General features: G+C 41.3%; 2 protein-coding genes across 2 annotated transcripts; both read left to right on the forward strand.

Moving 5' to 3' along the window:
- The first annotated feature begins 617 nt into the window (after positions 1 to 617).
- LOC118339778 (actin-related protein 3) lies at positions 618 to 6,394 on the forward strand. Its single transcript, XM_035677505.1, has 12 exons — positions 618 to 813; positions 1,228 to 1,283; positions 1,920 to 2,044; positions 2,132 to 2,242; positions 2,692 to 2,787; positions 3,253 to 3,360; positions 3,440 to 3,583; positions 4,138 to 4,311; positions 4,468 to 4,560; positions 4,647 to 4,772; positions 4,993 to 5,076; positions 5,325 to 6,394. The coding sequence occupies exons 1-12, from the start codon at positions 770 to 772 to the stop codon at positions 5,418 to 5,420; spliced, it is 1,257 nt and encodes a 418-aa protein (XP_035533398.1). The 5' UTR covers positions 618 to 769; the 3' UTR covers positions 5,421 to 6,394.
- A 168-nt stretch (positions 6,395 to 6,562) lies between these two features.
- On the forward strand, positions 6,563 to 11,712 carry LOC118339779 (transmembrane protein 182-like). The gene is made up of 5 exons (XM_035677507.1): positions 6,563 to 6,909; positions 7,452 to 7,548; positions 7,626 to 7,754; positions 7,838 to 7,975; positions 10,995 to 11,712. The coding sequence occupies exons 1-5, from the start codon at positions 6,721 to 6,723 to the stop codon at positions 11,261 to 11,263; spliced, it is 822 nt and encodes a 273-aa protein (XP_035533400.1). The 5' UTR covers positions 6,563 to 6,720; the 3' UTR covers positions 11,264 to 11,712.
- Positions 11,713 to 23,446: the final 11,734 nt, after the last annotated feature.

Raw genomic sequence — 23,446 nt, forward strand, 5'->3', positions numbered from 1 at the left:
CTCTACGCAGACACCTGAGGTAGATAGATGGGACATGAATGTGCGGGCAGGTTGGAGGTTTTCGCGGGAGATCGAAGTATCTCGATGATTCAGGAAAAAAATTACTCAGAAAAACAAAAAGAATTACTCCGCAAAACAGAAAAAAATGACCCAGAAAAACAGAAAAAATTACTCAGAAAAACAGAAAAAATTACTCAGAAAAACAGAAAAAAATTACTCCGTAAAACAGGAAAACAATTATTCAGAAAAACTGGAAAAAAAAATACTCCGAAAAACTGAAAAAAATACTCAAAAAAACAGAAACAAATTACTCCCTAAACAGGAAAAGAATTACTCAGAAAAACAGGAAAAGAATTATTCAGAAAAACAGGAAAAAAAAATTACTCCGAAAAACAGAAATAAATCACTCAGAAAAACAGGGGGAAAAAATAGTTGAAAAAACAGAAAAAAATATTAAAAAAAAAACAAATTACTTAAATAATTTTTTTTAAGTGAATACAATAAGCTTCCATAGTTTCTAACTCTAAAAAAACACTACTAAACATAACTGCAGTAGCAGTCTCCGTCCACTGGAGGGGGCAGCATCGTCGCGATGAAGGTGCTGACTCTGCACTAGAAGATAATCGAGCGAACCCGGAAGCGTTCCCAAAATCGGCCGTGACTGCTTTTCATTGAGAGCTGCTGCCTTAAACCAACCACCGCAAACAAATCCCTTCACACCGGGCCGTCTGCTCTATTTCACCTGCAGGTAGACCAAAGGAGAGCGAGCATGGCTGGTCGGCTGCCGGCTTGTGTTGTCGACTGTGGCACAGGGTGAGTACCGAGAACCGGGGGGCTAGGTAGCGTTAGCCTGCCTTTTCATTGCACGGCTGTCAAAACTTGCAGCTAACGCCCCGTCGGAGAGCTGAGCCGGAGAGCTGCTAACGTTACTCAGCTGCAGCTCCTCCGCTTGCTTGTTGTTCTGGGTCGTCGCTGTGATGAGTAGAGATGTGTTTTTGTGTGCTTTTTAATCTCCCACTGCTGCTTTATTGTTGGAGTTAGTTGCTGCGAGCGACTGGAGCTACTTCCTGGACAATCTCCATAGCAGAAGGCTTTTTATCAGGGTTATTTTGGCTGGTGGTTGATTAATATGTGTGACTATTAGTTGTCTGTAGTTTCCAGCAAGCAGTTTAACAAAAATAAAACCACTGTAACTAAACATTTATCCTCGTTTTGGTCCTTTTTTAGGTACACAAAGCTTGGTTATGCAGGAAATACAGAACCACAGTTCATCATACCTTCATGTAAGTAAATGGGAAAACACCCCAAACATATAATATGTGTAACTATGTGATACGGTGCTGTTGTTTTCTTTAACATTTTGACATTGTGAGCTGTATTAAATGAGGAAACATCCTTTGTGATTTCCCCCAGGCAGTTTCAGGTCTACTTCCTTTAACACGCAGTCCGGTGAGATCATTGGGGCAGATAGAAACCAGCTCGACAACTTACCATGATATTTAATTTAAAAAAAGAAGATATTTCTTCTTAAAAAGATATGACTGGTTTCTGACTGGCTCTTCTGGATGGATAAAACATTTTTTGTTGTGTATTGTGGGAATCACTGTAAATAAAGACACTTGGACACAATATACTGCGTATTAATCCACAGCTGAAAATAGTCCCCACGTGCGTTATTTATTCCTGTTTGAGAGAGCCTAAAAACAGCAGTGCTTAGCTGTTAAAGGAAATTACTGGGCTTAAAAAAGGATTGACATCTTAAAGAGGAACCAATGTCACAGACAGGGAAGGGAAGTCAGAAAGTATTGGTAGATGAACAAATGCTTCGCTGTTTTTCATGAGACAATAAGACAACTATAGCACAACAACAATTCCAGCCTAACTCTTTAACATTATACAATTCTTCTGATCGCCTACAGGTATCGCAATCAAGGAGTCGGCCAAGGTCGGAGACCAGGCCCAGCGCAGGATGATGAAGGGTGTTGATGATCTGGACTTCTTCATCGGGGATGAAGCCATCGACAAGCCATCGTATGCGACAAAGGTAGACGGAGTTGAGCTGAGTCAGTCGGGATCTTCTTTTGTGTGATTTAAGAAGAGACTGACATTTGTTTCTACTCTTTAATTCCAGTGGCCCATCCGTCACGGGATAGTGGAGGACTGGGACCTGATGGAGAGATTTATGGAGCAGATCATCTTCAAGTATCTGCGGGCAGAACCTGAAGACCATTACTTTCTTTTGGTAAGGCCCAGATGTGTGCAGATTACTAAGAGTCACAACCTGAAATGCACATCGAGTGGCATCGAGACAGACGAGGACCAGGCGGTCTTTGATAAACTGTCTCATGTAAGCCAGATCCTGCTGTATCAGTGGAGATTGTAACATGTATTAAACTCTATTACATGTGCCCAGAGGTGTCCCATAAAGGTTTGGCTTCAAGTTGAAGGCCTTCAGTATGACTTTTTCAATTTTATCGATGATATTTATGTATGAAAAAAAGGTAATACAGCATATCAACGCCAACCTTTCATCAGTGATATCAAATCTAGACGATAGGCTCGTTCAAGATGAAGTCTGCCTCGCCTGGAAATCAGAAGAGATCACGCGGAGATAGAAAGTAAAATGTAGAGTGGAGGCTTAAGGTTGTCGCTCTGTTCACATCAGTTTTCTGTGTCTCTCTCGCTCTTCAGACAGAGCCTCCCCTCAACACACCAGAAAACAGAGAGTATACAGCAGAGATCATGTTCGAGTCGTTCAACGTCCCGGGTCTCTACATCGCCGTTCAGGTGAGTTTCCAAAGTAACAAAACCTTTCCAAGTCTACAAGACATGTTGGCCAGTAGAACAGCCTTTTTTGGGTGCTGGAAATGTCAACAAATCACTTTGGCTGCCTGAACAAAATGGCTAAAACTACAATTCCACAGCACTCACAACTTCATGAAACCCATTCGAAACCAGGGCTATAAATAGAATTAGATTTGACTATTTGAGTGAGAGGTTCAATGAGGAAATGCAACTTCCTTTTATTTGAGTCCTACACGGTATCGTCATTGAGTATTTCTAAAATCTAGAGCACAAATACTGCATAGTTGTTTCCACATTGTTAAATTATACAGCTTCAAAGTAACAGAGTACGAGTTTTAGGCTGTAGCCATTTTAAGACTTTGAATCCTTGATTATCCAACTGTTGCTGTTTAGGACCGTATTATTGGTACACGTTTTTAAAAAATAAAATTGTATTTTCTGCATCAGGCTGTCCTGGCGCTGGCTGCCTCCTGGACATCCAGACAGGTGGGAGAACGGACGCTGACGGGGACTGTGATCGACAGCGGAGACGGAGTCACACACGTCATCCCAGTGGTAAGTGTCGCTTTTTTTGGGAGGGTTACCTTTTCGCTCCCTTCTCGTTCTCAACCCTAAACCGGCATTCGTATTCCAGGCTGAGGGCTACGTCATCGGAAGCTGCATTAAGCACATCCCCATCGCTGGCCGGGACATCACGTACTTCACCCAACAGCTGCTGAGGGAACGAGAGGTGGGGATACCTCCGGAGCAGTCCCTGGAGACGGCTAAAGCTGTCAAGGTCGGTGTTCTTTTCTGCTTTTAACAGCCCTTTGAAATATTAGCATTTAAAGCGGATCCCAAATGCTAATATTTACCAACCCTGCTAGTATTTGATGGCTTCCACTAAAGTGACAAGACAGGAGGAGCGTCTTATTTTGCCTTGAGTGTTTGTTTTCAAACTCTTAAAGTGATACTCCACCCCAAATCTATCTTCTTAGTATCAAACACTCCCATTCCGTGTATTTTCAGTCATGCTCTGTTCCTGTATTGAAACCTGCAAAAAGAGGGCCCGATAACAGGAAGCGATACCCTCAAAAGATGATACTAGTTGTTTTAGTGCTGTGCTGTCCCTGTCATGCATTTCTCAGCTTGGCCACTAGAGGTCAGTACAGCTGCAGGAGCACATCAACCACTTTAAGTAGAAAGATGTTCACCTCCAACAAACATATTGAACCAGAAGTTATATATTAAAGTTGGTTATAGTATTTTTATTTATTTTTTACATTTACACTGTTGTCAGCAGTGTTTCAAATACCAGTGCTAATACTGTACTGTTTTTTTTATTTTTTTTAGGAGCGGTTTAGCTACGTCTGCCCTGACCTTGTTAAGGAGTTTAACAAGTACGACACAGACGGCTCCAAGTGGATCAAACAGTACACGGGCATCAACGCCATCTCCAAGAAGGAGTTCACCATCGATGTCGGCTACGAGCGCTTCCTGGGGCCTGAGATCTTCTTCCATCCTGAGGTACAACAAACAGATGTATTGTGTTCACACTGCTGCTGCTAATGGATGATGTGGAGTAAAAGGTTTTGGATTTTTGTAAATGGAAGATGTATTTGTCATGATAGCAAATGGGGAAAGTTAGTGCATTGTACCTATTCTCTTCTTGTTCTCGTCCAGTTTGCCAACCCAGACTTTACCCAGCCGATCTCAGAGGTGGTGGACGAAGTCATCCAGAACTGCCCCATTGATGTCAGACGTCCGCTGTACAAGGTACAGAAACACACGCCGCTAGAGCTGCTACAGTAACTTTTAAGTGTTGGTCTGTTTTCGTCAGCGTCTGCCTCCTTGTGCCACAGAACATCGTGCTCTCCGGAGGCTCCACCATGTTCAGGGACTTTGGCAGACGCCTGCAGAGGGACCTCAAGAGGACCGTGGACGCACGGCTGAAAATGAGCGAAGAGCTGAGCGGCGGCAAGTTGAAGGTGAGGAAATATGAAAGAGGATGAAGAATTGTAATATTTGAGTGAAAGATTTTAGTCAATAGAGTTTGTAAAATGAAAATCTGCACATTCAGTCTCTTCACAAATTAAAGAACGCCTTAAATACGACAAAAGTTTTCCCTTTTTATCTTCTAATAGTTTAACAGGAAGTGGTTTTATTTTTCTGTTTTAATATTGACTAAGTTATCCTCTTCTTTTGTAGCCAAAGCCCATTGATGTGCAAGTCGTCACTCATCACATGCAGAGGTACGCTGTCTGGTTTGGAGGATCAATGCTGGCATCTACTGTGAGTACTTAAACTGAGTTTTTCAGCTTCTATAACAACACATAATCATCCCTCTTGCAACAAATAATTGAAAATAGTGATTCTGAAGGTTCCTTTTGATAGAGAGTTTTCACTTTAACCAAACTGATCAGAATGAAACAGCTGACGTTTTGCCAAACTTTTGTGTTTTTTTTTGTGTACTAAAGACACTCACGTATTGTTTGTATCTATGAAATGTAAAAGGATCATTTCTGTTTCTGTTTCCGCAGCCTGAGTTTTACCAAGTGTGCCACACCAAGAAAGACTACGAGGAGATCGGGCCGAGCATCTGCCGCCACAACCCCGTATTCGGCGTCATGTCTTAGGCGTCGGAAGGAACGCATTCAGCGGAGGCCCGAGAAAAAAACAAAAACGACAAAAAAAACGGAGGAAACGCCGCAAGACCTCAGATGCTGTGGAAGTCCCATGAGCCTTTGCACGGATGCTCCGACAGACCTGTTCATTCGGAAAGAGCGACAGTGGACCAAACAAACTGCCAAAAGAGCGGCAACGTCCTCACACATTAGAGGAAAGAGGTGACTCAGCCCAAAGGATCCTCAAATAAAATGTTTACTGCAAGTAGGTTAATATTAGGTGATAAATCTTTCATTTCTGCGTGCCTCGTATATGTACTTATAATATCCTCACAGGGTTGTAATATGTAATTAATCAACATGAGTCCTGTATAAATGCACCTCTCTGTGTATATGGGTTGGGTTCTTTCGATATGTTATAAACAAGGGTTGTTTCGGGAAGCAGGACACGCTTAGCTAAATCATTTTCCACAAACGTCATTAAAATAAAACACCTCTTTGAGCATAAAGTCTTCAAAAAGGTGCAAACATACGAGACATTATTATATATATAAAAAAAACAATCATCAGATATACTGACCATTCCTGATTCTCTTTCGTTATCTCTTTTGTGTCTGTTTTCTTTTTCTTTTAATGTCCCTCAGTACCTGGAGGAAATATTTATTTGAAGTCAGATTATTAAAATAAGAAAAATCCTCAAATATTATTAATCTGTTCAAATAATGTTTCCCCAGGTTTCACTGATCTCTCTCCTGCAGCATCTTTCCTTTTTACTTTTTTTTTTTTTTAAATTTGTATTAATCATCTCTTGAACAACCTGTCTTGGAAAACAAACAAAAAAGTCGTATTAATATATGAACATGCAGTTTGAATGACTGTTGTTGGACCATCACTGTTGCCTAGATCTCAGTTATACTGGATAGCCTTGTACTGTACCAAACCTGGATTTCAATGCTGGCATTCAAATAAATGCCAAGGAGATATTTCTACAGTTGTGATTTCTGTTTTCCAAGTTAAGAATGTCATGATTATGTTTTGTTTGGGGACACCATTGCCTCTGTCTTATATTCTCAAAACATCACAGCTATTTTTATATGAGTGAAAACCCCCTGTAACTGTATCCCTTGAAGCTGACCAACACATGATGTAAGAGTTTATTTTCATTGAAGCGAGGAAGTACTGTCCAGAAGCTTGTCACTCATTTGTTGCAACATAAGAGTAATGGACAAACAAGTTCTGACAAATGGCTAAAGAAAAGGGAAAGTGCAGATTTGCAGCTATAAAGAACAGAGGAGTCTGGGTAGACTGAGACATGTCTCCTGCTGAGAGGCTGAAGGTGCTCCTCTTCTTGGCTTTGTTCTTCGGAGCAGTAGGCTTTCTGTTCACGCTGCTCTCCTGTGGGACGGAGTACTGGCTGTTAGCCGCAGAGTCCTGCAGCCGGCGGCCAGAGAAACGCTATGGAGGAAGCTTCTTCTCGAGAGAAGGGAAGAGCAGCGGGAAGGTATTTAAACTGAACACTTAGGCAAGAGTTTGTGTGTGCAGCTACTTTCAAACAAGGAGGGAAGTCAAAGAAATCTACAAATAACAAATAAAACCTATCAGGAAAATAAAATGTAAGTAAAATATGGTGAAATTCAATACGCTAATAGATAAGTAATACAGTATAAGGGCCGGTATAATGAAAAGTCATATTTCATCATTTCATATTTGTTTGCACGTCACACTTCCTATCCCAGTCTTATTTCATGAATGCACACATGGTCAGTAAGGTATTTCCTGCTGGCTGCTTTCACTGTCTTCACTTTACACCGTCAGTCAAACTCTATTTACAGAAAGCTGATGGCCACACATTCTCTGTGCAGTCTGCCGCTGTGGATGATCACACAGCTGTTGAGTCTGGTTTTTATTCAAATGCTACTACCAAAACAGAAGTTCAATGTTGTCATTACATTGTATACTCTTTAGTACCTCCAGACTGTACCACCCACATATTCATAGAAATGTACAGATCCTGTCAGAAATGTGGTTTTCCCGGTTCATCAGGCTCTAGAAGATGTGAGGATCTTCCATGAGGGTCTGTTTTGGCGGTGCTCTGTCATGGACGCTTCAAATGAATACTCAATATGGGACCTTTGGATCTGTAAGAACCTTCACTTTGCAGACTTATGCGACGTAATTACGCTTCCAGCAGCATCATTACTGCCTCCTTCCCTTCAGCAAATGAGCCGCCATCCAAAGTCTGCCAGCCCGCCTTCCTCTTCCCGTTTCCTGTTAATGAGCCAATGCGATCATGGGTGGAGCCCAGCGGTTTCCACACAGAACCGTATGAACACCACTCTGCCATTGGTTGGTATTGTTTACTTATATGAACAATTTATTTGAACACAACGTGGCATTAGGATCTCACACGAGGCCTCATTTTCTCTCAGTTTTTAGGACCTTCTGGAGCATCTTCCTCATCACAGGCTTGACATCCGTCGTCATTGGTGGATTTGTTGTGATTTGTGCTAGCCCACTGGCCAATCACAAACTATATAAAGTGGGTGGGGCCCTTCAGCTGTGTGGAGGTAAGGACCAATCAGCTAAAAACAAACTCACATATTCTAGTGCTACATTTTTTAAAATGAAATCCAGATCCCAGCAAAACATCAAAATACGAATGGAAAGATCGAAGCAAACACATTTTGTAGTTTTTTCTCTTGGACTGATATTAATTTGACTTAACAGTCTGCTGTTCCACTCATTAGGTGTGATTGATTACATCTGAGCTTAATGAGCACACTCAGGTGTTTATCTCAGAGCAGACCCCATCAATCACCCCCTCTATTAAGTTTTGTGTACAGGAAAGATCAGCTATTGAGCGTATTCATTCACTTCTATTTCAAAAAGCAAACCAATAGTTTTAGAGTAGGAAGCACCTAGTATATTACTTTAAAATGCAACAGTGGATGCAAACTGAAAGTATGAAATGTGTTAAAGCCATTTAGTATCATTATTCAATGGGGAAGAGGAATTTTCAGTCAGTAAAAAAAATATAAACTTCAACTATACGTGCCCCATTGGCTCTTTATGAGATGCTTATTGATGCCAATCAGATCTCAGGGTTTATGAGCAGGCAGAGACACTGTCAGTTCAAGTGCTGTGTTCATGAATTTCTCATAAACACAGTATGTAGTAATAATGGAGATGAAGAGTCCAACTGTGACACACTCGCCTTAGGGGTCTCTGCAGCAGACTCTAGCCAAAAGTTTTAAAGGCTACAGATTCTCATCATACTTTCTCAACCTAAAATATGTGTTTATTCAGTGTGATAAAACCACATTTTGCACATAATAGTCGAACTGTTAATTTGCTCCAAAGTTGCTCCTTTAACCTCTAAACATCCAGTTTTACACTTACTGTATCCTTTTTGTATTAGCTTGTTGCAGCTGCGTGAACTAAATCAAGCCTCCTTTTTTTATTTTATGGCTGCAGGATGCAGATTTCAGTCTTGTGCATATTTGGATTGTCTTCACAAGAATTTAGGATACATTTATGTTGGATTGAACAATGGTTTGCTGTAGGTCAGTGTCAAAAATCTACATTTATAAATATTCCTTTAGAACAAAAAGGTATTTTTATTTCATGTATAACCTACCTACTTATTTTAGGAGTAAGACAGTTATATATATTTATACATACTTTCTTAGAGATAAACTAAAAAATAAAATGTTTGATAAATCTGGAAGCTATTCAGACTTAATTTAAGATACGGTGGTGTTGGGATTTTCTCAGGAATTAAGTATTGGGTTATGTTTAAATGTAAATGTAATAGTATACGTTATAAGACATAACTTAACCTCATAATGGGTAAAATGGTTGTTATTTTTTAAATCTTTTTTGTTATATAATTGTGTTTGTAAAAAGGGAGAAAAGTGGGAAGAAAATCCAGGAAACCGAAGGGAAGTTTCAAAACTATATGATGGGAAAAAAAGAAGAAGAAGCAATACATTTTATTTAAGAAATACCTCTAATAAATATATTATTAGATCTAAATCAGCTTAAACAGCAATAAAAACAGGACTTACTCTTTAACGTAAAAAGAAGTCACTCATTTTGATTGGGATTGACTGCTGGTGGCTGCTCGTTAGCTAACATTGCAGACAGCTGGACAAAGCTCATAAAAAGCCTCAGTTTGACTGAATGCATGTTTGGTGGATGTGTGTGTGTGTGAGGAGACATCATCATATCATCTATACATATATCAGTGTGTGCGCAAAGGCGGTTGCCTTTAGTGCCCTTGTTGAAGCTCTTGGCTGAACCTCCCCCCCCCCCCCCCCCAACTTTCCTTCACTCAATTGTAGTGGGGAAAGGTGAGATTCCAGTTGAACTACGGAACAAAAAAAAAAAAAAAAAAGTGTTCAACAAAGACAACAAAGCTGACAGTAATCTTTTGGAAACTTTAAAAGCCCACCGCAAAACATTGCTAACCCATCAGCCATAATCAATATGTTCAGTCTCAGCAGATCCTCAGCATCTGCTGTGTCGTGGCTGCCAAACCATTAGAATGTGATCGCTGTCTCTGACCATAAATCAAACGTCTTGCTTCATATCCACACAGAAAAGATTATCTATGAGCCAACATGTGCCTCAAATTATTCTCGATGAAGGGAGATGGCAAAATAAGCCCCGACAGATTAATTCAAGGTCCAGGTGTGAGTGTTGCAATAATTCAACAATCATTTTGACGTAATATGAAAAGGCTTTTTTCCAGATACAATCTTTCATTTACAGCTTAATGCTAGGATGATAACAAACTTGAAATGTGAAGTTATTTTGACCATTTTTAAGAGCTAGGTTGCGTTTAAGATTTTCTGTAACACAAACCAAAAGCATCTTGATTGTCATGGTTATATCATTCATACATTATTGATTTTCAATTTTTAGCAGGAAAATGAACAGCGAAGAAAATATTACATTTGTGCAGCAGTAATACAATGACAACAAATCCAGACAAAACAAGTGGAAAAGTTGAATTAAAGGACACAATAGAGGGTTCAAATGATATTGAATGAAATATTTACCAAAAAATATGAATATACTGTCAAATTAAATGCCTGTGGTATGAAACACCACAAACCGTAATTGTCGCCACTAAGATCTAGTTACTTTTTACTTTTTGTCATTGGTGGACAAAAGGTTGTGTAAAGGTGCATGGACTGCAATTTTGAGCTTATAACATGCCACAGAAACAGCTTTTACTTAAAGAAAAGAAAATGCAGCATATCAATGTAAATGAGTACCCATCGTTTATGATACAGTCTGTTCATAGAAGGCAGCAAGGAATTTAAAATGAACTATGAGATGTAAAAAGCAAACTTTTTTTTGGCTGGTTGAACTATTTAAGGCATTTCACTAACAGATCTGCTGCAACATATACATATTGTAATGTCTCATATCATTCAGTAGCTAGTAAAAGAAAAAAGTAAAGAAAAGAAAATAATTTAGATTAAAGATGCACAATAATTATTCATTGCAATAAATGGAACTTTAAACTGAATCTTAAACCTTACAGCAATAACATTCACTGCCTTTTCTCTGTGTGAGGTCTGTGCCTGCTGGCAGTGGTGGTGATGTATGTGATGTGGGTCCACGTCCTGGACACTCTGGAGCAGTTTGCCCACCATCAGAGAGTCTCTGGTTGCCCCTCTTTTCACCTCAGCATCCAGCACGGTCCTTCATTCCTCCTGGCTCCAGTCGCCGTCTTCTTCTGCCTGCTGGCTGGCCTGCTCTTCATCCTGGTTGGCCGCAGCGTTCAGCGGATACAGCTGGATATAAGGGAGAAAATTCACGAGCTTCCAGCGTCTGATGTGTGATTCCAGCTTAAATATAAGAAGCCAGTTTACTCAAGTTGTTTTTGTGTTGAAAACTGTGATCGTATTCCAGGCATAGGAGACAATAAAATACAACTGTTTTTTATTATGAGTCTGTACACAGAGTAGAAACTATCCTGAGAGCTAACTGTAGCAGCAGCCTGTCTGTCATCATCTAAAATGGATAGAATGACAGAATATTTGTACAACATTCATTTTCATTTAGGTTTTCTTGGTCAAAGAGAAAATCTGCGGATGTTATTACAACATAGGATATGGAAAGCAGTGGCACTCGAACGTAGTCTCAAATACATGGCATTCCTGGAATTTAGGCCTGTGTTGTGTTATATTTTTCAGCATTTGTAGGTCCTTCCACCCTGACTTTACATTGACTTTACATCTAGCACTGTGGTCAGCTTTCTTCATGAAATAAAAGCGTGCTTTGGACTGTTTCTTCCTCTCCATGTCTCCTTCTTGTTACGAGTTTCCAGCAGCATAGACGCATTAGTTTGAAGTGAACTATCAGCTCTCAGATTCCCATCCCTACGTCAGTATTGTTTTGCCTCTTGGGGCTGTTAATTGTTGTGGTGAGAAGGTTTTCCAGTTGTTTTATTGGAGACGTCAGAGGAGCTGCATCTTCAGGCAGCATGATTGCCACTTGGTCAACATCCAGAAAGACTAAGAATTTAACTTCAGCCAGCGTCTCTTGCAAGAAGACAGGAAGACAAGTCAGATGTAGGAAAAGTTGTATTGAGGATAGTGGAGTCTCATTGAGCAGAAAAAAACTTTTACTCAGGTTGAAACTTTGATCTGACATAACTTAATTTACCAATAAAATATTAAGTAACTCCTAACCTGAGGTTTAATCAGGCAAAATCGGTGTAAAACATTGTACATTTTACCCTAATATATGAATTAAGTATTATATATTTTTACAGCTTTAAATGAGACATTGCAAGAGCTTAAACTATCTGTCAGTGCATATAAAGTTGGTCAAATTAGCTCCATCTCAATCAGCTCCAATGCTGCTTAAACAGTAATACAAAAGTAACACAAATTCAGTCAAATAATTAACACGTTTGGCAGGAGCCCTATGTGACGTATATCTTGCTGCTAACACTTAAGCACTTCTACTTAATCAAACATGATAGAGAATAGAGGACGTGTTCCTACAGTTGGAAGTTTGAGCTTTGCTGTGCAGAATGATGCATGTGCAGAGTTCAGAGATGGATATTTTCACTATAAATGTTTTTTTTCCATCTGCAACCAGTTTTTAAAGGATTTAATGCGTAAATACAAAGATCTGGCAATCAACAGCGGAAGTTCACCCACACAACTCAAATTTTAATAGACAATCGGAGACTCAGTGGTCACGCAGTGTGATTGACAGGTGGTCACTCAAACTGTACAGTGATAATAACCAAAATCACAGATGTGGATCTTTTCCGATTACTTCCACCAGCGAGGATAACTGGAATATTTAATTGAAGAAGCAGGTGATTTTAACAGATCCCATTGTGATTAATACTCCAATACTCCCGATCTGCTTTTATTATAATTGATAAATCAATTTTGACAAAAGTGGAGAGGAGAGGCCTGCCTATAGCTGCTGGTGTGTATGTTTGAAGGATTGAGTAGATTGAGTGTGATCGTGCCTGCCTGTCATTAGGACATCAGGTTAAAGCTTTGAAATATTGGGTCAGAGGGATGGAGATAATAATAAATTAGACTGTCATAATCCATTTTCTGACAGGAGGGCCACTTCAGGGACATCTCGCTGTGTGTGTGTGTGTGTGTGCGTGTTTTTGTGTGTGTGTGTAAAACATACAACAGCCACTAGAGGACAGTGTTGTCTCAGGATAACATTTTAGAGTGTTTTACAACCTCATTAAATCACTTCATCCCAAATCTTTACAATGATGTCCGACAACATTACAGCAAAATGCAAAGTTGCAGCGTTTGCATCAGATTAGGGCCTGCAGAGGATGGAGCCAGGAGAGAAATTTGTAAGTGATAATTAATTCAACTCCTGTAATTTTCCTGACAAACAAAAGAAAATGATATATATTTTTTTTATTTCATTAAGTTTAGTATAGTTAACATTATATTAGAAGGAGGAGGGGATTGTGGAGGCCCACAGTCACACCTTGATAATTGGAAAAGGCAAACAGAAGTGAGACCTTGCAATGATAGTGACAAAAGGGAGAGAAAGGGAGGGGAGGTGGGGCGTGGGGACAGGGAGAAAGACAGTTGACACTGCTCATCAGCAAGTCTTTCAATATTCTTTCATGTCTGACGCTCCTGTGCCTCTCTATCCCTTCTCTTCTTAATCTCCGCTGTGAACTAGGTGAGTATAATTACACCTGAGCATGTCACATTCACTTCCCCCGGCCCTCACCGTGTTTAAACATCTGTCACCTCCTCTCCGTCGTCAGGCCGCCGCCGCCGCCAACAGCCAGTGCAGTCAGGGGTTTAAAGGGCGATCTTTATTTTCTAATGAATACGAGGAGATCCAGTCATATCACTTGGTTTCAATCTCTGAAAGCAGGATCGTGGCAGATTCATTACTTGGGTCCGGGAGTGGATGTGGTGCTGTTGTAGCTGTCAGGCTTGGACTCACACACACTTACAGGCGCACTCTCCACCATTACTAGTAGTCCTTTACATCACATCATCACACTGGGTCTTTGTCCTCAGTAGATAGAACTGTCCACAGCAATTACTATAGGGGCAACAAAGACATCTGAAGAAGTAACTTAAGACACCTGAACTCATCTCTTTATGCTTTCAAAGACATTTTAGCATTCAGGTTAATTTAATTCCTTACTTGTGAGTTTGGTTGGTTGTATTTTGCTATTCAGCATTTATAGAGTATGGATCTGCATCCTGTATCTATTTGTTCTCATCAGAACCATAACACACACCTAACACACAAACCTATTTTTGTTCAACTATGCTGGAGTAATGTTCACCTAAAGAATCAGAGCCCGACTGGTTAGTCGATATGATCTGCCAATATTGCTCTATCACAGACATATCTGTATTGTATCAGTGTATGTTATCACATTCCCCCTATATAGTGCAGAATAAATGCTTGTAGTAATATACTGGTGTGACTACAAAGTTTATCCAGCAGAGTTTACTGTGATTAACAATACTGTGGCAATTAGCACAGAGTAAGAGAGGAGAAGCAGCTCTCAGCAATGCCAACTAGAAGTGGTTGACAATGTATATGTAAAACTATTTAACATGTTTCAAGAATTTTGAACTTAAATATTCTTTTAATAAAGTTATTTGTTTAAGCAGCCTTCAGAGTACCTTTGCAAGATGATACCAGTGCACAATCCACATCTTAAAAGTTCATCAAGAACATTATGTTCTGATGATGCTATGATGAAAATGGGCTACCTGCACAGCACCAAGCCCCAGAAAAAGTTAGCGACTATAATGAACATAGAACATTTAAAGAGCCAAAAACTAGGAGATGGTGGAGCTAAGAGGAGTAAATATTGGACTTCACATGTTGCTCTGTATCTGGTGGATGTATACATTGGAACTGTTTGCTAACAATTCATTTTTTACCTGATTGTTGCTTGTTGCACTGCCCCCAAGTGGCCAAAAAAGTTATTATAGCTTTATGGCACCACATATACAACTCCATTTCTTTCTATAATAAACATGAATTTAAATCTGTCAACTTCAATAATTCGAGAAAGAACACCAGATCACTGGCATCTGAAGAGTTATTTGGAAAACATATCTAGGTTGCATCTTCTGGGCTCTAAGCGATGCTACTTTCTGCTTTGTAATGCTGTTGATGTTTGCATGCGAGTATAAAGAGCATAAGGTTAATGTATGCATATAATGGCGCTGAATCACAAGTAATGTGGTATAAGGACGCTTCTTCTTTCACAACATAAAAAAACAAATATAATGAGCATCCATTAAAAGCTGGACACAAGCTTTTCTATGATCCCAGAGCCTTCCCTGAACCTCCCTCTGTTTGCTCTCCACGTTGGAACGCTCTGCTCTACCTCCACATTACCCAGAGGCCAACCCAGGGGGCGCAATTATTCAGGCCTTTGCTCAGCCAAGTAGAAGAAATTAGCCTCTTCTCCTGAACCAAGACCTTCTAACCTGCACCAGGACCCCGGGCTGCCGCTCTGACTAGCATGACCCCCTGTGACTTCTCTCTCCAGACCTTGTTTTCCATACATATGAGCCCGAGCTGGCCGGAGCCACGCTTGACTGCCATATGGGCTCTCCTTGCCCCGTCTGGCAAAGTGGGACTGGGGAGCTGCAGGCAACAAAATCCAACACCCCCACACCTCCACCACCGCCGTGCACCCCTCCTGGAAGGATGCTGGTGTCCCCGGGCCAACGATGTGCTTTTACAACAATTCAACAAAAAGTCGAAGATGGCGAGCATGAGATGTCATTCTTTGTCCTTAAAAGCTGTGGTTTGAAAACCAATATTAAAAATGTAATTTAGAAACAAGACTAGAAGTTGTGTAACCTATAGTCTACATTTTAAAGTTTTCAAATGACTGCAGGTCAATATCTAAATGAGCAATTATGACAAAGAAGAAAGTTATATAATGAATTCTATTATGACAGAGAATGTACTCAGGGTGTAAGGGCAAAGAATAAGGGCTTCTCTTCCTCTTATTCTTCACTTGATCTTTTCTGTAATTTGCCCTATTTTTTTCTTCATTAAAATCATTTTGAGTCACAGGTGATTCCATTTCCCATGTCTGCTCTGACAGATCCTCCACTCTTACCTTTTCTTTTCCCCCTTCTCCTGTCTGTCTCTGCCTTTACCCACCTCCCATCTCATCTATTCAGGCCAGTCAGTTGTGGATAATGAGGTCTGTGGCCTGGCACTGTGCTCCCTGACTCTCAGAGTACAGTCAGAGTTTGAAAATTGTCAAGGCTTTTGCAGTTGTACAACAAAATCTGCTGTTATACGGGGTAAATACACAACAGTGACTATAAAAGCTGATGTATGACAAGAACTGGTGTGGTTTACAGTAAACTGAATAAGGGCCAGTTCAGCAACATATCGTATAAGTACGCTCTTCTTTAGGTCTTGCCCCTTTTGAGGTCTTGGGGTATGAAAAGTCAGTTGACCTGCACCAGCCCAGTATCTCTTGGAGTTACGACCAACAAATCTGCAACTTGTGATTTATAACCAGTGCCAAAGCTCCCTTTGCACAGCATTTTTATCCCTTGTCCCACATATTGAGACAATGTCCCGCATTCTAATTGGCTTTAGTTTTAGAAGGTCAAATCACTGCGGGATGCTTTTCTAAAATCCGTTTTTTACCCAATGGTTGTGAAGAAAGCAGGGATAGATGTTCTCACAAGAAAAGGAAATGCAGCTGCAACACAAAGGGAAACTTTAACTGGGTGAAGCCGGTGAAAGGAGACTATCGAATAAGACCATATGAACTATTAAACTTTCTCGTTATGCTCTTTGTACTTACTTTTGGGAGTTGGGAAAGTTGCATTCAAGTTAATTATATTTAAGTCCTTCACATGCTAAAGGCCCAACCTGTAACCTGCATAGTTTATTGTGCTACTGAATCAACCAGAGGGCAAGGCTTAGATCTTACAGGCTAGTTAGCAAGTTAGATAGACATTATATCAAAATCTATTACTTCTCAACATTAGTAACATATCCCATATTGTCCCTCAAAAACATACTGTTTGTCCAACATTTGCTTCAATGGTATCTGATCACCCTGTTATGAAGACCCATGTTAAATTGATGCTTTCAATAGAACAATATAGTGGGATGTATTTTCACCTACACCCCATTTTTGTATGGCATAGGCCACCATTTGGGGCAAGGAGAGTGAATGTCAAATGCAGAAGGGGCAGAATAGGGAAAGATGGTTTTAACTCAAAACATGTAATAAAGGCAGTCTCAAGGCACTCTATGCACCTCTTAGGCTTCTTGCAGGCTACCAGGTGCCCTCGGGCACCACGAGACACGTTTTATCGTCATCAGATGGTCTTTCTGGCAGCTGCTCATAATTAAGTCCAATATGGCGGTGTAAATGTCTTTATTGCAGCCTCAGTTACTGTTTTCAATTGGATAGGATGGCTGCAGTTTTACATTAAGGCCTTGCCGATTGCAGCTGTAACATATATGCAGTGTATTAAAAAGTAGCTACTTGTGTATCTGGTGCTGAGTGGATCTTTTCTCCAAGCTCAGACCCACTATGTCTGGCAAATGAGTGACGTCAGGTGGATTCAATTTGAGCGCTTAATTCTTTGTGTTATTTTATGTGATGAGTTAATATCCCTCTTTCAGCCTGTCTACACTGCATTCACTCCTCCTCCTTCTCCTCACTGCCTGTCTACTCTTAGTTCTGCAGTCCATTCTGTAGTCTCTCTATCTCTCTTTTATGACAGGCCTCTTACCTTGTGACTACAGATACCTGAGAGCTGAAGGCCTTATCGTGGCGAGGGCCAAATGAGGCACAGGAGGAAACGATGGCTTTTCGTTATCTTTGGCCCCTCTCCTCTCCAGGCCGCTATTCCATCAGGTCACTGTGTGTACATTCGGAAGGGTAAACTGAATCTATTGAACTAGACCACAACCTTGCCTCACCTGGGTCTTGTGGCTCCAAATGGGCTTACCCGTGTTTCTATTTTCTCCCATCTATTTCCTCCCTTCTCTCTCTGCCTCTTCCTCATTCCTCGCCCGTTTTCCCAAAGAAAACCATCAACACCGTGTACTGGAAGAGAGAGCGAAAGACGGCGAGAAAGATTAAATCCAAGTTTCTTTCATCCATGAAAGCTTTCATCTCCTTTTTTTTTTCCAGACAGAAGGAATTATCAGCGCCGCAACCGACACAGGCTTTTGACGAGGGTGATGGTGCAGGAGGGGAAGAAAGGGGAGGGTGAGGTTGGTGGTGGAATAAGGGAGGAGCGGGAGATGAAGAGGAGGCGAGGGGCGGGGTGGGAAGTTAGGTGGTTGCTGATCGGAGAGGGAATCCACTTCCCGTGCATCCTCAGTTTGTCTGTCTTCTGGGTTTATCTTCTGAGGGCCAGAGGTGCTCTTCATTGTCTTGCCTCGCCATTTCTTACCTTAAGAGCATTTGATATTGAATTACCGCTCGAGTGTTGCACTCTTAAAATACCATTAGGAAAGTCGGTGCACTCCTCAATATCTCAATCCGACTTATGGATTGAGCGTCAAAGAGTCAAAACAAGTGAGTATGAGGTAGGCCAACAGACCTCAGCAGTCAAAAAACAGTGACTTACTGGCGCTAAAGCAACAGTGCTAATCCACCCTTCCAAAAATGTAACCAAAACTAAATAGATGATTTTTTTCTCCCCCCTCCCCCCTTCTCCCTTCTGTGACACTTGGCATGATGTTTAATCTCCACTGTTCTGAGTGTTTTTTCATTAAATTTGTGTCAGGACTAATTTCGAGGGGAATGAATACAGATGTCAGGATGCCATCGAATCCCATCGCGGGGCCTTTAATGAGATAACAGGCTTTAGTCAAAGAATTAGCGCTATTGAAAAAAAAAAAAAAATGAATGAGATTAGTTCAATGGGATGTGGATACAGAGTGGAACGGGGACTTTGGCTGTCGAGAGGGAGCGAGGAAGAGAGAGGAGAGACCAGAGTCATATCAGACCTGCCCTGCCAAATCACAAATCTATTTCCGACACTGGTATTAATTATCAAACTAAAGCTGCTGTTGCATATTGATTCATCAGGGTGCGCACTTGTATTATCTCCTATTAAGCAGGAAAAAAAGGAGAGATTATATGAAGCCTTCGGGGGCGTTTTATGGATCCTGTGAGACTGTTAAACCATGTCACGGACTCCAGAGCAACAAGACAAGCTCCCTGTGTTTGTGTGTATGTGTGTGCGCCCTGCCTCTTATGTGGGCTCGAATGTATTCTTAAGCTTAAAATTTGATTATTTTGGTGAACATTTTTCAATTAGCCCTACAATAATGGCCTTGAATATATTTCTGTACACAGAAATATGTCTGTGTGCAAACATATCCATGTAAATGTGAGACATAGGTGCAGACAGTGATATTTAAAGCTCGGCGAGGAAGCTTTATGTATATGTCTGTGTCTCCAAATGGCAATAAGTTATGTCTTCAATATAATGTCATCATGTACTGCAACCAAACTCCAGTGTAAGTCCCTCGGTGTAGGTTTACATCACCTATTTGTGCCAGAACAAGTTTAGAACAAAACATTGAGCCCACCAAAGGCTGTTTGTGAATCTACGTTTCATCTTAACACTAGAAGGCACTTGCAGTTGTTGTTCTTTAGAAAAGAGAAAGAATCTGACATAATTATCTGAGGATAAGGGTTGGCTTGATAAAAACTTTTCTTATCAATTGACGCAAATTAGAATATCATTGCCCAACAAGGTTAAAGTTTAAACTGACTCATCTCCCAGCACAGCGGTGAGACCTGAAGTTCAAGCGTCTGCAAGGCTCAGCGCCTTCGCTCTCTCTGTTGGAAAACAGCGGCTCACATCACGTGTGAGACTTTTCACCTTACTGCAGTGATGTACACGTGTACTTCAAGACCCTACAACATCAGGTGTGGTTACGGGTGCAGCAGAGTACATTTCTGACTGTCAGTGGTTGCTTGGTCTAGGCAGAAGTGATGCAGGCTTAATACTTTTAAGGAGGAGAGGAGCAAAGGAGAGGAGCAAAATACTGTTTCTTAGCCTGTTAAGTTTTAGTCATCCCGGTGATCAACACTGTGCATACACTGGTTGGTAACTTGTTTGTGTGCTCTCTAATATATTCTGCATCCCATCCCATTAAAAGCTTTAACATTATGGGGCCATTAAGATGAGATTTAAAAAAAAAAAAGGTGCCTCTATGTCAAATCGTTAAGACCAAAGAAGAATGACGCAAGCCTTTGTGCCTTTGCTTTGTGCAAATTTGACCATGGGACCGTTTATGCAGTCAGTCTAGCTATGCAGTGAGTGTACACTGTCGCAGTTCAGCCTCTGACTGAACTCAGAACTTACCAGAATCCAGTTCTTTGTTATTGTCCTTTTTCCTCTCGACTTTTGTTCATTTTATAAAGCAGATTCATACAGCCTCCGGATGAGTACAAATTCTTCACTCAAGTTGAAACATTTTCAACTTGTGTGGTCACGTCTTCACCTCAGCTCACTCTGCCCCAGGCCCATTCGCACCCACTCGTGCCTTTCTATTAACTTTTGTAGGCCGTCATCCGGCCTCTAAAATTTCCCTTTCATTCTTGTTTGAACACACAGTAATGCACTCTTATGTCCATACCGCTTCAGTTGCTACTGTGATTAAATGGTGCAGATTACTAAGAATTTTGCATTTACCACAACACAAATTAAACAACGGCACACCTGGAGCTGTATTGTTACTCAAAACTTGGGCAAAGAAATGACACCAGAGCAAACTGGAGGAATTAACTTCTGTACTTAAACCTTCAGCAAACCCTTCAGCAGGCCCAGTGTTTACCTCCCAGTGTCTCTTCAAAAATGTTCAATGACTGTCCAGAAGCAAGAGCAGTAGTCACCCAGTGGGAGAGCTTATCCAATGTCCATGTCCTTTTTGAGTCAATGATTCAAAGTGTGAGTGTAGTAGGCAGTGAGGCAAGCTCTGTGTGAGTACACCACAACAATTTTCATTTATTTTTCACGGAAAGACAACTGAAGAGCATGCAAGGCGTGAAAAAGAAACAAACCCAGTGAGGACAGCTCATCTACTGCTGTCCAGTAGAATCATAAATCCATCTACAATGACCCATGCAACCCCTTAAGGACGGAAGGATTGTTTCGCACCTCATATCAAACGAGAATTGTTGGAAATAGAATCTGATGTACGGTGCGCTCGGCATGCAAAAGCCCTGCTTGAGATTATAAGCAGAGGAGGCTATATTACATAGTCACTGTGACCGGTGTGGGTGGTCGCCAAAGACACACGCGCACTTCACAAATAATGAGACCTCCAACGGTGTGACACCCATTTCACACATGGATGGCATCTGTGATTGGGAAACATATGTTTGTATTGATGTATAATTATGAGCATTGAGTTCCTCTACTTCCTCTAAGTTGGTGGAAATGACTCTGTGGTGTGTATGATTGAGTGTGTGTGATGGAGAGAAAGACAAAGAGAGCAAGGGAGAGAAAGTGTGAGAAAGAGCATCAACACCCTGCTGACTGCACTCAATCACTTTCTTAATTATACAGCGAGAACACAAGTCGCTGTCTGTCCGGAACCAGAGTCACAAATTCCTTGCGAGATATCATCTTCGTCTTCGATATCACCTCCTCACTTTCCACCATCTACCGTTCAGGTGTTACACAGGTAGCGAAGCTGGAAATATAGTGATTATACAAGAGGCGTGAAGATTGACGTTGGCCCTGCCATTGTGATTGGGTGCGAGTGACTCTGGGTGTCCCTCTCTCGCCAGGAGAAGAAGGTGAGAGAGAAACCAAAAAAAAAAGGAGGAGCAGAGGAGGAAACCTGAAAGATTTACAAATTTAAGGGCAAAGTGGGATGGAAATGGGAAGAGAGACAGAGAGATTGGAAAGGGGGAAGGGTGGCGGTGGTTAGAAAGGGAGGAAGTGGGTGAGGGGGATGGGTTGCATGGGGGGGTGGGGGATGAAATGAGACCAAATTTTCTTTGGCAATCTCCGTGTTCCTGCTGCAGGTGCTGGGGCCATTTCACTAAAGCAGGGCCAGACGCGAATGTCATTAGTTCCTGAGCCCCAGGTGAATTTGCCACAGTTCCACATGATTAACCCAGATAATTGTGTGTTGATAGCGAGCATGGTCGATGGAATACAATTTTCGGGCCCAGATTCCTAAACAAACAGCTCAGCAGCCGCCGCGGTGAGCCAGGGAGACGGGATAACGGCAGCAGTGGTGGCGGCGGCGGCAACACTTGTGATGCCCGCTGCGTTCTCGTACCGAGGTTTACAAAGAGGGAGGGAAAGGGGGGGGGGGCACAGAGGGAGGATGCTTGAGTGTAGCAAAAAAGGCAGGTCAGCCGTGGGTGACGCTCAGAGGACGTGGCCGGAAACGGTAGCATTTCATTCAATCCTGTCATGTAGACATCAAATGCATCATGACTTGATGCTAGATTTTAGAAATGTTAAGGTCATGAGTTCAAATCCCAAATTGTTTATTTGGATTTTTCCCAAGTTAGTTATTTAATAAACTGATGAATTATATTTGCTATGATTTAATATCTCAAAATGAAGACATAAATGCTGTTTCAAAGTCTTCCCCACACTGCCACCAATAAAAATCTGCAGGGTATCCTTTTTAGCTCTGTTTTCTGACTTTATATTTGGCTCTTAAGCTGCTTTATACTCCACATGTCCACTAGGTAATTGTTAATTTTGTCTGCCCCCCCCCCCCCCCCNNCCCCCTATTTTCCAGTGTCCTCCTCTCCTTGATAGCTTTACCCCTGATTACAGGTAATTAAATGAAGAAAAAGATTCCCATTGTGTATGTGTGGATTGTCAAATGTCTGTATTTTTGCTGTCTGCACTCACCCTTGCAATTTGCTTTCAAACAAAACTTGCTGAGCGTGCATGAAAACCACGATACCTACTGTATATTCTCTGGCTTATACGATTTATAGCCCGATGTGCTGCATATGGAATTCATCAGCGGGGTGTGAGAATTAGCTGGAGGTGAGAGACTGAGCTGAGTAAACACAATGCATTTACCTGAAAGGTGAAGAAAAGATATAAACTTGGTGGTGTGAACCTTCAATATTGTCCCCCCCCACCATGATTTAACCATATGCCACTGCCTGTACAGACCAAATCAGCAGTCTGACTCCCATGACACATACACGCACTCATACACACACCAATTGAGAGGTCTACATATGGCTGAGGTTAGATAAAAGGAGCCTTCTTGGCTTCCTGAACAGTAATGTAATTTCCCATAGTGCCTTGGGGTTGATGGGACATGCAGTGGAATATTTAGATTGGTCAGAGACGATCTGAGTCCCTCAACTTTCTCCATAAGCGTGAATGTGTAGCCTTCTGTACACACACACACACACTACCTCTTGACCTCACACACCTTCAGATTCTTCTCTTTAAAATACTCTATTACAAGTGAAAGTCAAAGCGGTATTATCACTAACATTAACTTTGAGCAATAGTTTGACATTTTGGGAA

The sequence above is a fragment of the Morone saxatilis genome, unplaced genomic scaffold (assembly GCF_004916995.1).
Source record: "Morone saxatilis isolate NCDOM2014 unplaced genomic scaffold, NCSU_SB_2.0 Contig6, whole genome shotgun sequence".
Classification (NCBI taxonomy): Eukaryota; Metazoa; Chordata; class Actinopteri; family Moronidae; genus Morone; species Morone saxatilis.